This window comes from Onychostruthus taczanowskii, unplaced genomic scaffold (assembly GCF_017590055.1).
Source record: "Onychostruthus taczanowskii isolate IOZ18803 unplaced genomic scaffold, ASM1759005v1 scaffold77, whole genome shotgun sequence".
Taxonomy (NCBI): domain Eukaryota; kingdom Metazoa; phylum Chordata; class Aves; order Passeriformes; family Passeridae; genus Onychostruthus; species Onychostruthus taczanowskii.
This window is the reverse complement of record NW_024505561.1, coordinates 4,083,516-4,097,600: the sequence shown is the minus strand read 5'-3', so window position 1 is coordinate 4,097,600 and position 14,085 is coordinate 4,083,516. Positions and strand designations below refer to the sequence as shown.

The 14,085-nt window shown below is 42.2% G+C and overlaps 1 protein-coding gene across 1 annotated transcript in view; it reads left to right on the top strand.

Annotated features, from left to right (window-relative positions):
- Positions 1 to 1,323: 1,323 nt before the first annotated feature.
- Positions 1,324 to 14,085, top strand: part of SLC15A1 (solute carrier family 15 member 1) — a 35,663-nt gene continuing 22,901 nt past the window's right edge. The window contains exons 1-2 of the mRNA XM_041423389.1: positions 1,324 to 1,353; positions 1,663 to 1,769. Coding sequence (XP_041279323.1) covers positions 1,325 to 1,353; positions 1,663 to 1,769 — 136 coding nt within the window. The 5' untranslated portion in view covers position 1,324. The remainder of the gene's footprint in view (positions 1,354 to 1,662; positions 1,770 to 14,085) is intronic.

Here is a 14,085-nt window from a genome sequence, read left to right as displayed (position 1 = left end):
TAAAAGGTGTTTATTGAGGTATGGTCCTCCTAAAGCTTCTAAGTCTTTAATTTTGGCTTTTTTTTCCCCCTTCTACCAAATTGCAAGTCAAGTACACATGACATTACATCAGAGTTATTTGTCAAACAGTTACATATTTGATAGAAAACATTTAAATTCAACCTATTTCAACCCCATTTGCTTAATCCATTTATTTTGTATATTTTAAATAATTTTTATTCCTTTCATTTAAGACTAATATATATCAGGTTGACTTTATCCTAAGCTAGTTATATCACTATATGTAAATTAAGACATGAACAGATCTCCCTCATTTCCTAGCAGGATGTGTTACATTGCCATTAAAGTTTACAAATTCCTGCCCAAAACCTGCACTAAATTGTTGTTTCCCTTTTTTATGTATTGCATGCAAGTAATATATACAGTTGTCATCACAACCATTTTTCAGGTCCTATATTTAAGAATAACTAATTTTTTTTTTAATGTACTTACTGGCAATATCAGCATCTTCTGTCACTGGTGAGTTGGAATAGACCCACAAGGATCATAAGAGGGATCATCCACCTTCCTGACCCTGCCTCAGGCCTGGCTTCTCCCTTACTGAAACCTTAATTCTTTAAAACTTCTCTGCTAGGAGAACTGAACCACTGCATGAAAGATTGGCTGTTTCATAATTTCTTTTTCATCTGTCTGTTCTGGTTGCCAGATATGTCAAACTGCTGTTAAAAAACCCCACAAAATACTGAGGCACTACATTGAAAGTTAAATGGCACCTCTGTACCCCAAATAATTTCAAACACAATTAATGTGATTCCAGCTTCACCCCGATACAAAATGTGGCAGCACCTGTTAGGAGGATTTGGCAATGGTTTCATACTGTACCGCTGCATTGCATAACAGCAGAGGTGAAAAATACATATTTAATCATGAGAAGGGAAAAGATAAGTCAGGTGCAGCATGTCTCTTCTGCCTGGACTCACCTTTCCACCTGACTTTTGAGCCAGCTCACTTTCAGCAGCCTGGCTGCTGGACTATTTTTGGTTCTGTCAGTATAATTGCTTTCTTTAAACAAAGTCCACTGGTCTTTCTCCTCACCAGTCCATCTGCAAGGCTCAGCCTCTGAACACTCTTTTTTGGCCATTTTCATTCTTTTCAGATCCAGTGGCATTCCAGGTGGAAAAAAAAAGGTAGTTTTCTTCCTGTTGAATAAGCCATTTAGCCAAAAGTCCCTCGCTGTGTTCAGCTGCTCTTTCAAAGCACGTGTCAGCAGCATTGATGTTCAAACATTAGCCATGGTCAGCACCAGACAGAACATCTTCTTGATATGGCATGGTTCAGCTCATCGTGTTTAAGGTGAGCTAGACACATATATGTTGAACTGTGCACTTTTACTACAATGGTGTCCTAAATCTCACCTCAATCCGTTCTGACCATGGGCATCTTGCACCAGAGATGCGTCTTCCTGCTTATTAATAACCCCATGAAGCAAATGGGGGGTGTTAGTGAGGATCCTTGGTGGGACAGCATCCATCTCTGCACAAGATTTCTGAACATAGTGGGTTTTTTTTTCTGTAGTAGGCAATATTTGCCCTATGAAAACCCTCAGGCGTCTCAGCTGAGTGCAATTGAACACTAACACTTTCTTTTTTTTTTTCTGGAAAGGATTGTTAGCCTTCAGAGGAACTCCTCAAGGGTTATTGGATGGAGTATTTCAAGCCCCAGGCAGATATCCAGCATCAGCTGGTACCAAGTGAACCATAAAGGAAAAGGTCAGTGTGAATATTAACAAAACCATCTATGGCTGAGATACAGTGTTAGAAGTTCAGGTTATCTGATAACAGAAAGAATAGGAAGTAATTTTAGTAGAATGCAGGAACTGCTCCTTGTCTCCAGGAACTGTAAATGAATGGATATGGGAGCAAGAGGATGACACTTTGTTCTTTAACCATATTTGCTCATCCCCTTTTAAGAATGTTCTCAAAACCCAAATAAAATCTATCTGTTTCAATATGAGACTTAATGTATCTAAGGATACTTTTGGGACACACCAATAAGTAATAGAGAGGTTGTAATAGACAAGCAATACGATTTTGTCAGAAAGAAAATTTCAAAGTACAAAACAATTCAGTATGTACAGTATAATGAAAAATGCATTTCTGTTTCTTATGGAGAGAATGCAGATAAACCATTTCTGCTTGGACATACTTGGTTTTTTACCATAAGCAAAAGAGAATTATTGCTGCAGCAGTAGCAGGACTTGGTTAAAAAATCACTTTTGACCAATACTGTGTCAGTTAAAAAGAATTTCTAAATGTCCTAGTGCTATTAATAAAGCATTGGTTTCTTGTAATAATATACAAGGTTAAATATGGAACTTAAGACTTTTTAACTCCAGTATTGAAACAGATAAATGTGGGCCCTATTCTAGTACTTGCTTTGTCTAGAGCTTCTACAGTTTTGGATGGATAAGCCTGGATTAACTTCTAATGTACAAAGTATCAGTTCTCAGCCACTGCAGTTCAAGCAATTTCAGAAGCTGATGCTACATTTGTTCTCTGGAAGATGATTTTACAGTCTATTACTAAAATGTTCAAGGGTCTTAAGGGCTTTCCAGAATAACAAGCATTTATTATAATTTTCCATAATAACATCCATTTTAGGCAATTTTTTTTTCCTGAGCTTTTACCTATAGCTAGCTAGGAGTGTTTTAAACAGCTTTGCTTTTGGCCAAATGTAATTGCTTGTTTATGGAAGAAAAGATTAGCAAGCTAATCTGTTCTGCATCACTTTCCAAACAAACAAAAAATAGAGCAATTAATTCTGCTTGCATGCCCTTTCCCTCTTTTTTTTTTTTTTAATTTTGCTTTTCAGTATAGATTATAGGGAAAGATTGCTCTGCTTTTGCACCGTGAAGGGACTGCTTCTGTTACAGAAAATGTTTCCTGCATATGTAGTGTATCTGTTGGCTAGGTTGAGCAATTTGAAATCTTACCTTTACAAGGGTTTCATGTAGCATGTGTGTGGGATCACTAGATTTACAATGTGCTAACTGATGATCTCCTTATAAGCAGACTTGTTTTTTTAGAATGCTATTGTAAAGAATTTTAGAATGATATATGTATTGACTTGATATTTTATCATAATATTTTATAGCTTTTTTAGGGTAAAGAAGTACCAATTTCAAGTGTGAAAATCTGATTGATATCTGTAAAGATGTTTTTACAGATGGAAAAGTTTACACGCACTGAAGTGTCAGTGTGTCAATAGCAAAGAAAGAAATAGCAAAGCTGTGAGTTTTGGACCTGTTTTCAACCCATTAGGTCTGTTACTGACTGATTAATAACAGTTTTTTCTGCAAAACTTGTTCATTTATAAAACTGCACAGTCAAAAAATAACTACACACTCTACAAACTTTGACAGCTCAGAAAGCAGTGAAAATTAAGTCTTGCTCAGTATATGGAACAAAATGTAACCTTTGATTAGGCAGCATATTATCTTTAAACATTTAAGCTACTATAAAAATAGTGGTAGGTTTTGTGATCATTACCATCTCCATACCTAGCATTCATGCTTACCAGAAGAACCTTGAGCTCAATTTTGTGTTGTTTGCCACAGTAAAGATATTGAGGTGCTGGAGTGCCTCCAGGGAAGGGCAACAGAGCTGGTCAAAGGTCTGAAACTTACATCCCATGAGGAGTGGAGGAGGGTTGTGGGATTATTTATCCTGGAGAAAAGGAGGCTCAGGGGAAACCTTCTCACTTCCTACAACTGCATGAGAGGAGGTTATAGCAAGGTGGGGGTGGTCTCTTTTCCCAGGTAACAGGTGACAGGAGGAAATGGGCTCAAGTTGCAACAGGGAATGTTTAGACTGAATATTAGGAAAAATTTCTTCACTGAAAGGGCTGTAACACGTTGGAACAGGCTCCCCAGGGAAGTGGCTGAGTAACCATCCCTGGAGGTATTTAAAACATGGGTAGATTCCATTATTCTAAGAAGTGGAAGCTGCAAGAGCTCAATCATGTAATACCCTTTATTCTCCTTCCCATCGCAACCTTCCCTCAGCAAAAGGTTTTTAGGCAGAAGGTGAGAGATGGCAATTTGGTTTCCAGTCTTATGAGAGGAGGAGGGAGAAACAAAGATAAAAAGACCCACTGATGGAAAGGAACCCATCTGCCAGGATTAGGGTTCTTTAAGACATCTGAAAATAGATGTTTCCAGCCTCAGCTGCCAGAAAGTGAGTCTCTGCTCACTCTTTTCAGGATAGCTTTCAGCACCAAAACTGCAGTCATTTCCATTACTAAAATTTCTATGGTGCCGATGCTGCTTTTTTGATGAGGAATGTGCTACAAGGCCATAGACAATCATTTGTTTGTTGGTATCTCCAGGAGGCGTTTCTGACAAAGGGAATATGTTTCAACACATATGAATAAACATGTGCTTAAAGGAAAGAAATGGCTGGGTGTATTCCAACAACGAGTCTAGCCTGAGCAGGAAGAAGCCCAGCCATTTTGAGGAGCAGTCAGTAAGCTCCCAGGCTTTGCTTTTGTCCTGACATGAAAATATTCTTGCGGGATATGTTCAAGTATCTGTGGGGTTTCCTCTGAAATTCACACTCCAAAGTTTTCAGCCTAAGAAGTGGATTAATCTGACTGTATTTACAAAGTTATTTGTAGGTAGAGGCTGAAAAACCTGTTGGCATGCTTTGCCCCTTACAACTGGGTTCCCAAAGAAAAAATCCAATTGCTGAAATACCTAAAATGAACACAATTCACTTCATCTTTAGAAAACGTATTAACCTTCATGGTAAAATTCTTAATGATTTCCTAAAAAAAATATTTCCCTGTCATTAGGTATGTTCCCTGTAATTCTGCATAACAGAATTTCTCAATGTGAACATGCTGCTTCTCTTCTCTCTCCGATTCCTCTTGGAAGACAGTTTCCTGTTCCTTGGAAAAGTTTTTTATAGTGAGGGAAGCAGCAAGTGACCCAGCAACATGTTATGCTGACAAGTAGATTATTTATGTGCTGCAGTTTCAGTTTATGAAATATATTATGTAATTTCAGGTGGTTTACTGTCATATTGTAACCTTTGTATTGAATGCATTTTACTCAGCTGCCTTTGCAAGAAGGAAAAAGCTGTCGTTGGTTGGATTTCTGTTGTTGTGGTTAAAGGTTCCTTTTTTTTTTTTTTTCCTTTCTTTCTTTTCAAAGTCTTCCACTCTTGTAAGAGAAAAATGGGTTGACCTGTTGGATTTGTTTACACTTCCTGAAAGTAACAGCAGATCCTGGGCTTTTTAAGTGTGAGAAAGTAAGAGAACCTCTCTTTTCTGGAAGCTGACAGAACAAAATAATTGGATTGTGTTGTGGTGCTTTTTGGGAATCCTTTGCTCAGGAGTGTCAAGAACAAAGAAAGTAAGAATACAACTACATAGGTCAATAATATCCTAACACATCTTTTTTGCTAATTTGGACAAATATCACAACAATAAGGAGACTACCTAGAGAAGGTTAGAGGTGCTACTGGAAAAGACCAAAGAGAAGTGGAGAGGCAGGGAAGCACTCAGGGGTACTGCAGTGCACAGGTGAATTAATCCAGTTGAGCCCTGGATGCTGTGATCTTTCAATAGCAGCAGACCTGACCAAGACTTCTAAGATGAAATACAAAAATTGGCTTTATAGAGACTTCATGAGAGAGCAGCGAGATAAGTGAATCTGTTAAAATCCAATTGCACATTAAATTCTGTCTGCTACTGCTGTTAAAGTTTTCATTTAAATCTGAACAATACACAGCTCTGGGTAGTGAAAAAAGGGAGGCTTTGTAACCTGTGGTGAAAATATGAATGTGGAAAAATATGAAAACCCATTTCAGGAGGAATGAATCCATCTGCAAACTTCTAATAGGGCTTTAACAGGTAGACAGTGTCAGTTCTTGGTCTCCAGCTGCAGAATTTCCACAATGGAAAATTTGTCTTTAGAAAATTAAATTATATTGTCCTGTTATCTGAACTCAAAGTATGTTATTTCCATTGTGGACATTGATGTAATGTGTAGTCAGGTATGCTTTGTACATTAGTGCTGTCTCACCCATCCCAAAAATTATGTATAAAGTCAAAGGATGTTAGGATGCTTTCCCTTGAAAATGTGAGCATCCAGTCTTGTAAGATAGTTTATTTGAGGGTGGTGGTGTGTGTGTGTGTGTGTTGGGTGCATCACTTAAAAATAATCCCTTAAGTATCTTCACAAGTTAAAATACAAATCTCATATCCATTCCTAAATATTCTGCCAGTTTAATTCCAGTCTTTTAACATCTGCTTGAGTCAAAACACAGGTTGGTCAAGAGATGACACTTGTACTTGCATGGTCCAGTCAACAACATGATTCATGTTGTAGGGCTGGTTGCATAAGTTGACAAGATAATCCAGCCAGCTCTACCTAGCAGCTGCTGTGTTGATGACACTCTCATGTGCTCTCCTTATGAAAAAAAAGCTGAACACAACTTGGCTAAAAACATGCTGGAACTGAAACTTCAGCAGACACAATGCAATGAGAAGATAAAAAGTTCACTTAAAAATGTCAGGTCTCACAACACAGACCCAAAATTTCAAAAGAATAGCAATGTGGCAGTATAAAGAAAAAAGACTACTGAGATGTTTGGATGGTTTCAAGGTGCTTTGAACAACATTCAGCATCCTTGCACTGCCTTAGGTGAGAGAGGGTGATGCTGTGTGTCAGGAAAGTTCAAATTTAATATGAAGAAAAGCAGAGGTACGTAATTCAAAATCAAAAAAGCTTTCACAACCCAGTGAAAGGCTAGAATCCTAGCTTGGGTGAAGGATACTCATACACTTGTTTATTTTTTTTTTCCTTGAATACATTACATACTTCAAGGGTGGAAATAGGTGTTTATCTGCTGTAGAAAGCAGTATGTAAAGGCTTTGAATCAGGAGCTCTTTTGTTCTGCCCTACTTCCCTTGCCAGCTGCCCTTAATACTTATGCTTACACTCCTATTTGTCTATCCCACATACCTGCTGGGAGTGCCCTCCCTTGGCAGGGAGAATCTCCCAGCCTCAGAGATGGGTTGCACAACATCTGACCATAAATCAGCATCAAATCTGGGATTACTGCGTGTGTTTCTGTTCTCCTTGTCTCATGCCTCATGCACTGTGAAGGCACAACACAATGACTGCTCGCATTTGGCTGTGGTACAAAGACTCAGGCTGAAGGCTGGATCCACAAAGGCCTTTCAGGGCTGGAAGGGATGGTCACATCTCTAAGTCCAAAGTGAAGATTTTGAATGCCTCCTTGCAACTGTCCCCTAAGGCTGGTTTCCATACAGACCTGCATTTCCAGAACCAAGGTTCCCTATTAAATCCAGGCTTTGCACAAAATATCCCCTTCAGATTCCCCAAGGGGAAAACCCATGGAAGGAAACAGCAGCAAAGGTGTTGTCAGGATGAAGATAGATATAAAGAGAACTGGACAAGGTGTAAATCTGGCTCTACCAAGGAAACAATGTTATCAGAGTAAATGAAGGGGAAACAAAAAGAGTTATCAACCTCAAGTTATGTTTTCAGCAAAAACAAAAGGAACAAACCCACATATTGGCAGGAGTGACTTCACAATGTATTGTTTACCATGAACTCATTAGGTCTACATCTGCCATATTGGTTAACTCTGCATGTCGTCACAGGCACTGGTAATGAGCCAAAGACTTTTGCCATTGCTTTTGCCTGGCAGCTCCAGGTAAATAGAGTTCACTCATTTACTTTTTTTAGATACAAGTCTGTGCTCTAGTTCCCGCTCCCCTGCTTTACCCTCCACCCACATCCAGTGTGTGTACATAAAGACGTGCCAGAAAAGCCAAGTCCTTTGTGAGCCACAGCACATGAACTCTTTTCCTTTTTGTGGAGACAATTACTTTGAATGCTGCTGAGCTGGGCTGGCAGGCTGGGCTGGTAGAAACCTCTCTCTGCATGTCCCTGCTCTGGTTTAGAAAACTCCAGAAGAAGCAAGTCCATATGTTTTATGGCCAGAGTTGCTCCTTGCACCCAAGTTGAGTGAGCATCTCAAATACCAGCTTATGTCACTATGTGTGCACAATGCCCAGTAGCTGGAGTGCTGCTGCTTTAAAGCACCTGAACTGCTGCAGACCCCTTCCAGAGACCCCTGGTGCCCTCCTTCCCAGCAGTCCCCATCTCCTCCAGAACGTCCCATCTATTATTTGCTCTGCTAGCAAATAATAGACACAGTGCATGAGAAAAGTCAGAGCAAACAAATCACTTTTCCCCCTGAAATTCCCTATCTGGAAAGCAGGAATAAACTTTTCTTGGAAGGATGTATTATCTTGGGAGGAGTAGATACTGGGAAGTGACAAGTGTTAGTGTTTGCCTACTACCGTCATGAAAGCCCAGTGGATTGTGGTTGTAGAGCAAGATCCATTAGCCTTTGTTTAGAATGAATGAATGAATGAACAACCTCAGTCTGCAGCATCCCATGCAATACTGGCTATCCCATGATGAGCTGCACACCCCTGCAAGTTCTTCATCATTATTACAATTCTTTCAATCTAAAAAAAAAAGTCAAAAACATCTATTAATATTTATAAATCACACATTATCTGAACAGATAGTAATATGCCCTAACTTTCTTTAAAATACTTCAATCTCAAGTCAGGTTGTTGGTCCTTAAATAATGAACAGTTGTTATCAACTATTCCAGGTTATGGACTCGCCTCACCAGCTCCTCTGAAATGGTTGTATTCTTCCTTCCTAGGAGATGCAAGGAAACAATCTGACAGACTAAGCTACAACCTTTAACTGAGCAATATGTGGAATGATCCCTTCTGTGGAAGGATCATTACAGTAGGAACACACAGCCTGGGATGTTCCTGTGGAGGACTGATGGTAACTTTTGGATACGGGTGGTGGAAGAGTCATTGCGGATCTGTGCTGCTGGACCTTGAACTAAGAAAGAAGGACTGATTTGGGATATGAGAGCTGGGAGTCTTGGTTGTAGTGACCATGAGATGGTGGAGTACAGGATCCTGTGTGGAAGAAGCAGGGCAGTATTCTATTACACCTTGAAAATATGATTCTGTGACTTCAGAGTTTTGTAGAAAAAAGCAGAAATGCATTTCTGCATTTTTGTTTGCTGAGTATTTAACAGCCCTACTGTGCTCTGAGGTCTTCTAGAAAAGGGAGCCTCACTGGGGAACTTTAATCCTCTGAGAACAAATTCTGACCCCCTAACAAGCACAACCATAAAATAGCTCCACAAGACCAACCCCATGGCATCTGCTTACTAAAGAACAGCAGAAGCCAATCCACCTCAGAAGCAGCTGTGAAGTGATTGTGTGTCCTTTTATCTGTCTCTGTGGGACAAGTTAAAATGTGTACTCATCGGGGTGAATACGTTATGGATTAATAGAGACCTTAATTATTGAAAAGTAACCTGAGTGAAAGGCGGTGATCAACAAGCTTATTTTTCCCCAAATGTTTGAGAAAACAGGTGTTTTTCCTTAATTCCTGCATTTCACTTGTATGTTGCTTTCTAAGAAGAAACATCAAAGACCTACTCTTTGTTTTAACTAAATGCATGGGTCTATATAAGATGTGCCTGTGAACTAACCTTTTACTGCCACTAGTCATGCAATGGGAAGTTTTCCATTATTCAGGAAAGAAATGACATCTTTAATTCCATACTTTAACAGAAAATGGTGGTAATATCTCAATTATTTCTGTAGATGAATGAGCTATTGGAGGTTTCAGCATTTTTTGCTGCATTACAGATTGCTTGTTTTGCTGGAGTAACCATAATAGAGAAACGCAACACTGCCTGTGCTATGTGGCCATATACGTATATCCCGCTGAGAAGTGATACATGACTAGCATCAGCTGTGTCAGTGGAGCTTATACAGCAAGATTTATGTTTCTTACTGGAGAACTTGCTATAAATATAGCTATAACCACCTACTCATGTTTTATCTTAAGAATTTATTCATTAATTTTTACAGTCAAGGCTACAGGTAGCTGCTAAGAAGTTAGAGCTCTTTTGAGTAGATTACCCCCATATAGATACAATTTAAGAAATCCAGGATCAGCTGTAGCCCTGTATCACAAATCAGAGCAGCCTTCTTTAGCAGTTGAAGTGCTGGCTGTAGATATTCCAAATTGCAATGCATTGCAATGCTTGTTTGATTTGTACCCAAGACAAAATGAACCTGTTCAGCAGCCAGGTAATTATTAAGTGCATGCCATAGAAAATGCTATTGGATTGGTTGCATCAACTAGAGCGTACCACTGTATCTTCAAGCCTCAAATAAAGAGCTCATTCTTCTTTCAGAAAAAAAATTTTTTTTTTGGTAATGTCTGCTAATGTTTTACTGTTTCTGCATTCTGAGTTCATTCAAGCCTTAGTAACATGGAGCTTCCCCTAGCTATTCTTCTTGTCAGTCTTGCACTCTGGCTCTCCTGCTCATGCTAAACTTCTTATCCATTTATTCCATGTACATGGCTCAGTAAGGTGTGTGCATGAAACGTACATCATGTTGTACTGATGTGCGTTCTCCCAGCTTTCCCTATGGCTTGTGGCACAAATAGCACACAGGACAGACTTCTGCTGTGGACTGACCAAGAGATGAGCAAAGTGGGTCATAGAAACATAGACTCACAGGATGGTTTGGGTTGGAAGAACTGAAAGTTCTTCTACTTCCCATGCCTTACTTTGGGCAGGGACACCTTCCACTGGACCAGGTTGCTCAATACCCCATGCAGCCTGGCCTTGAACACGTCCAGGGATGCATCCACATCTTCTCTGGCCAACTTCTCAGAAGCATCTGTCCACAGGAGCCACAGATCATTAGAAACCGGTGGCAGCAGCAGTCTAGGAGATCTGTTTCCTTGGCTCGAGAGGAGGGAACAAGGCAGAAAGCTTTGTATTTCACTTACTTGCTTACTAAGTTTTCCCTCACGCCGTTAGCATCAAAGGGACAACGTGGAGCTGGCAGCACCGCACGGCGCTCGGTTGAGCTGATGGCGCTGTGTCGGCGCTTGCCGGAGGCCGGAGAGCGAAGCAAGCCCCGAGCAGCAGGTGACAGACCCCGTTTGGCAGCCGCAGGGGGAGCGGCGGCAGGGAGGAGCGCTGGGGCTCCCCCGGAGCGTCGCGCTCGGGCAGCCAGGGCCGATGGCGGCGGCTGAAGGCCAGGTGAGCCCCGGGGTGGCTCCGCGGCCAGAGCGAGCCGCTCCCGCCCCGACACCTGCGCGGCGCCGCCCCGCAGCACCCGGGGCCAGGCGGGGCCCCGGCGCCGCCCTTAAAGCCCGGCCGCCCCCGGCAGCTTCCTCCCCTCTTTCCCTGCCTTCCTGCTGCCTTTCAGCCCCGAGCGCTCCGGCGGGACCGCGCCGGCGACATGGGTAGGTGTGGCGGTGCGGGATGGGGCAGCCCGGAGCGGGTGGCGGGCTGGCGGTGCCCGGCCCGCGGCAGGGATGCCGCCCCGGGATGAGCATCCCTCCAGCCGCTTCCCTCCGAGCCGGGTGATCGTGCCGGGCTGTGAGCTGACGGCGTGGCCAAGGGTCTCGCCAGCGCAGGGCTGGCTCTGCTGCTCGGTGTCGGTCTGAGGAAGTCCACGGCTACTCTTGGGTCTCTCCCTCTTCCTCCGGGGCAGCTCTCCCTCTGCCAACGCTATATGCTGGTTTATACGACCCCCTTGAAACCCGAGTGAGAGCCGAGAGATGGTGCCTCGGTCTCTGTGAGCTCTGAGAGCTGAGCCCCTGGCCGGTAAGGCTTATCCTACACTACACTTCTAAGGCATGTGGAGCTTGAGATCTGAGCACAAGTTAAATGTGGTGTTCCTTGCAGATGTAATATAATGCTTTTTCATTGAGAGTGTTTGCCTAGGGTTGACCTAGTGCTTCTAAATACATAGATACATAGCTGGAAGATTCAGATAAGGGCAGAACCCATCTGTCTAATTAGTCCTGGAGATTTTTCACTGTCTAAACTGGAACACTGAGTAGTGGAGGTACAAACCCAACTTTTTTGTGACTTGTCTCTCCGTTGCCTTTTCTTTGGACTTTTGGTCCTGCAGTGTCTCTCACAGCAAGCGGTTCCTGGGCTGGAGAAACCATGTCTCACATAGGAAAGGAACCTGAAATTCCCACCCTCCACCCCCCCAAAAAAACCCAAACCTAATAAAGTGCCATTGCATCTTCAGCAAGCAAATCTGTGTTGTGGGGACAAGCAACCATAGTGATGAGCAGGCAGGACGTGTCAATGGTGCTGCCAGGGGTCTTGCTGGCTTGGGCGGACAACCAGAAGAATGGAGATAGTTCTCTGAAGAGAAAGAAATGCGGTGCAGCTGTGTCTGCCCATTTAATATCAGGCTTGTTGCTTTATGGATTTGCTTGGATAGTTTCTGTGTGGGTGTTTTTCTGGAGCAGCAAGGTGTGAAGCAGGGACTCCTGGAGGGGGATGTCCTGATGGTAGCAGCATCCTTGTGAGGGTGCTGTAGGGCTGCTCCAGGGAGCAGAGGCAATAGGCTTGTCTGTGCCCCAAGTCAGGTGTCAGGACTGTAGGCTTGCTCTGGAGCCAGAAACATCCTAGGTGACAGCATGGTGTGTGCAGATTTATTGTGGCCACAGACAGGAAGCATTTCATCCGGGCAGAGTTGGTGTGATGGCTGCATGGAACAAGGCAGTGTGCTCCCATTTTGTGTCACGGATTGTGAGCTGTAAGAGCTGCAGCATCCACTGCATCTCTGTGAGTGCAGGGAAGGAACCACCCTGGTGGGAGGGGGCTGGAGCTATAAGGCTGCCCCGCCTGACCTGCAAGGTTGGATGGAGAGAATGGCACACTGATCATTATTTAGATGTGGTGCTGAAGCCAAGAACTGAGTGGCTGTTGACTTCACATGTCTTAAAAAATATTAAATGTCTTAAGGGATGCAAAGTGCACAACTGTTTGAAGCTTTGTATTGAAAAATGTGGAGCTCTTTGGTATTTTGGTGTTACGAAAATGAGCAGTTCTGCGGGTCATTCTTTGTGGGGAAAGAATAAGAGAGGCTGAAGGTTGCCCCAAAGAGGGACTGCTCCAACATGCCACTAGCAAACTTCAGATTTATCGTGCAAGATGGTGGGTGCTTGGCGCTTTATAGGTCAGACCCTGAATCTGCCTGACAGTGGAGTGCTCAGTTTAGGTGCCTGTGTTGAAAGGCTGGCTTTAATGCAATCTAGAGTTTCCCCAACCCTCTCTGCAAAATGAGAATAGAGGGGTGAAGTCAAAATGTTTAGAAATAATTGCGTTTCTTAAACATTCAAGTCAGACGATGTCTGAAAAAAATTGCCTCTGTCATGTCCTGTGGGTAAGGTTTCTTGCAGAGGTGATACTTTTGCCGCCAGGAAAGCAGAAAAAACCCCAAACCCAACAAACAAGGCAATCCTAAATATTTTTTTCCCAAGGCTTAGTTTAGAGACAGAAGTGAGCTTCCCAATCTGTTTTTCTCTGTCCATGTTATAAAAAACTGGCAGTGTAATGCACATGTGCTGGAAAGACCAACAAGTGGAAATAACCAAGGAGCTGATATGAAGATGAGCTGTTGCTGACACTTTGGTGTCCTTCAGTGTATCCTGTCTGGTGGGGTGTGGAAGGGACATTGCCAATAACTTCAATAACTCATGTACCTGCATGTGCCCTGAACTGGGTGTGTTATCACTTTCAGAATGTTGCTTGCACTCTTGGAAAATATGTTCTTGAATCATCTGCATAGCACTACTGTCTCTCTTGTAAAGGTACTTGTCCACAGCAGTGAAGGAAAGAATTGCAATAATCTGTTTCAGTGATTTCTAAATATTTACTTGATGTAATATTGTGTTAAACACTATAGTGTTGTGGTCAGCTGTTTTCATCTGTTGTGGACTATGGACTAAATAATGATTTTCACAAACATACTTTTTTATGTATTATAAGATGTATTATGGCCTTATAGATGTATTATGGCCTGACTTCATTTACAAGCAGGGATTTCAAAGTTCACATCTTGTTCTTGGTCTTATCTTAATGATAATGAGCTTGCTCATGTGATTTTATGTAA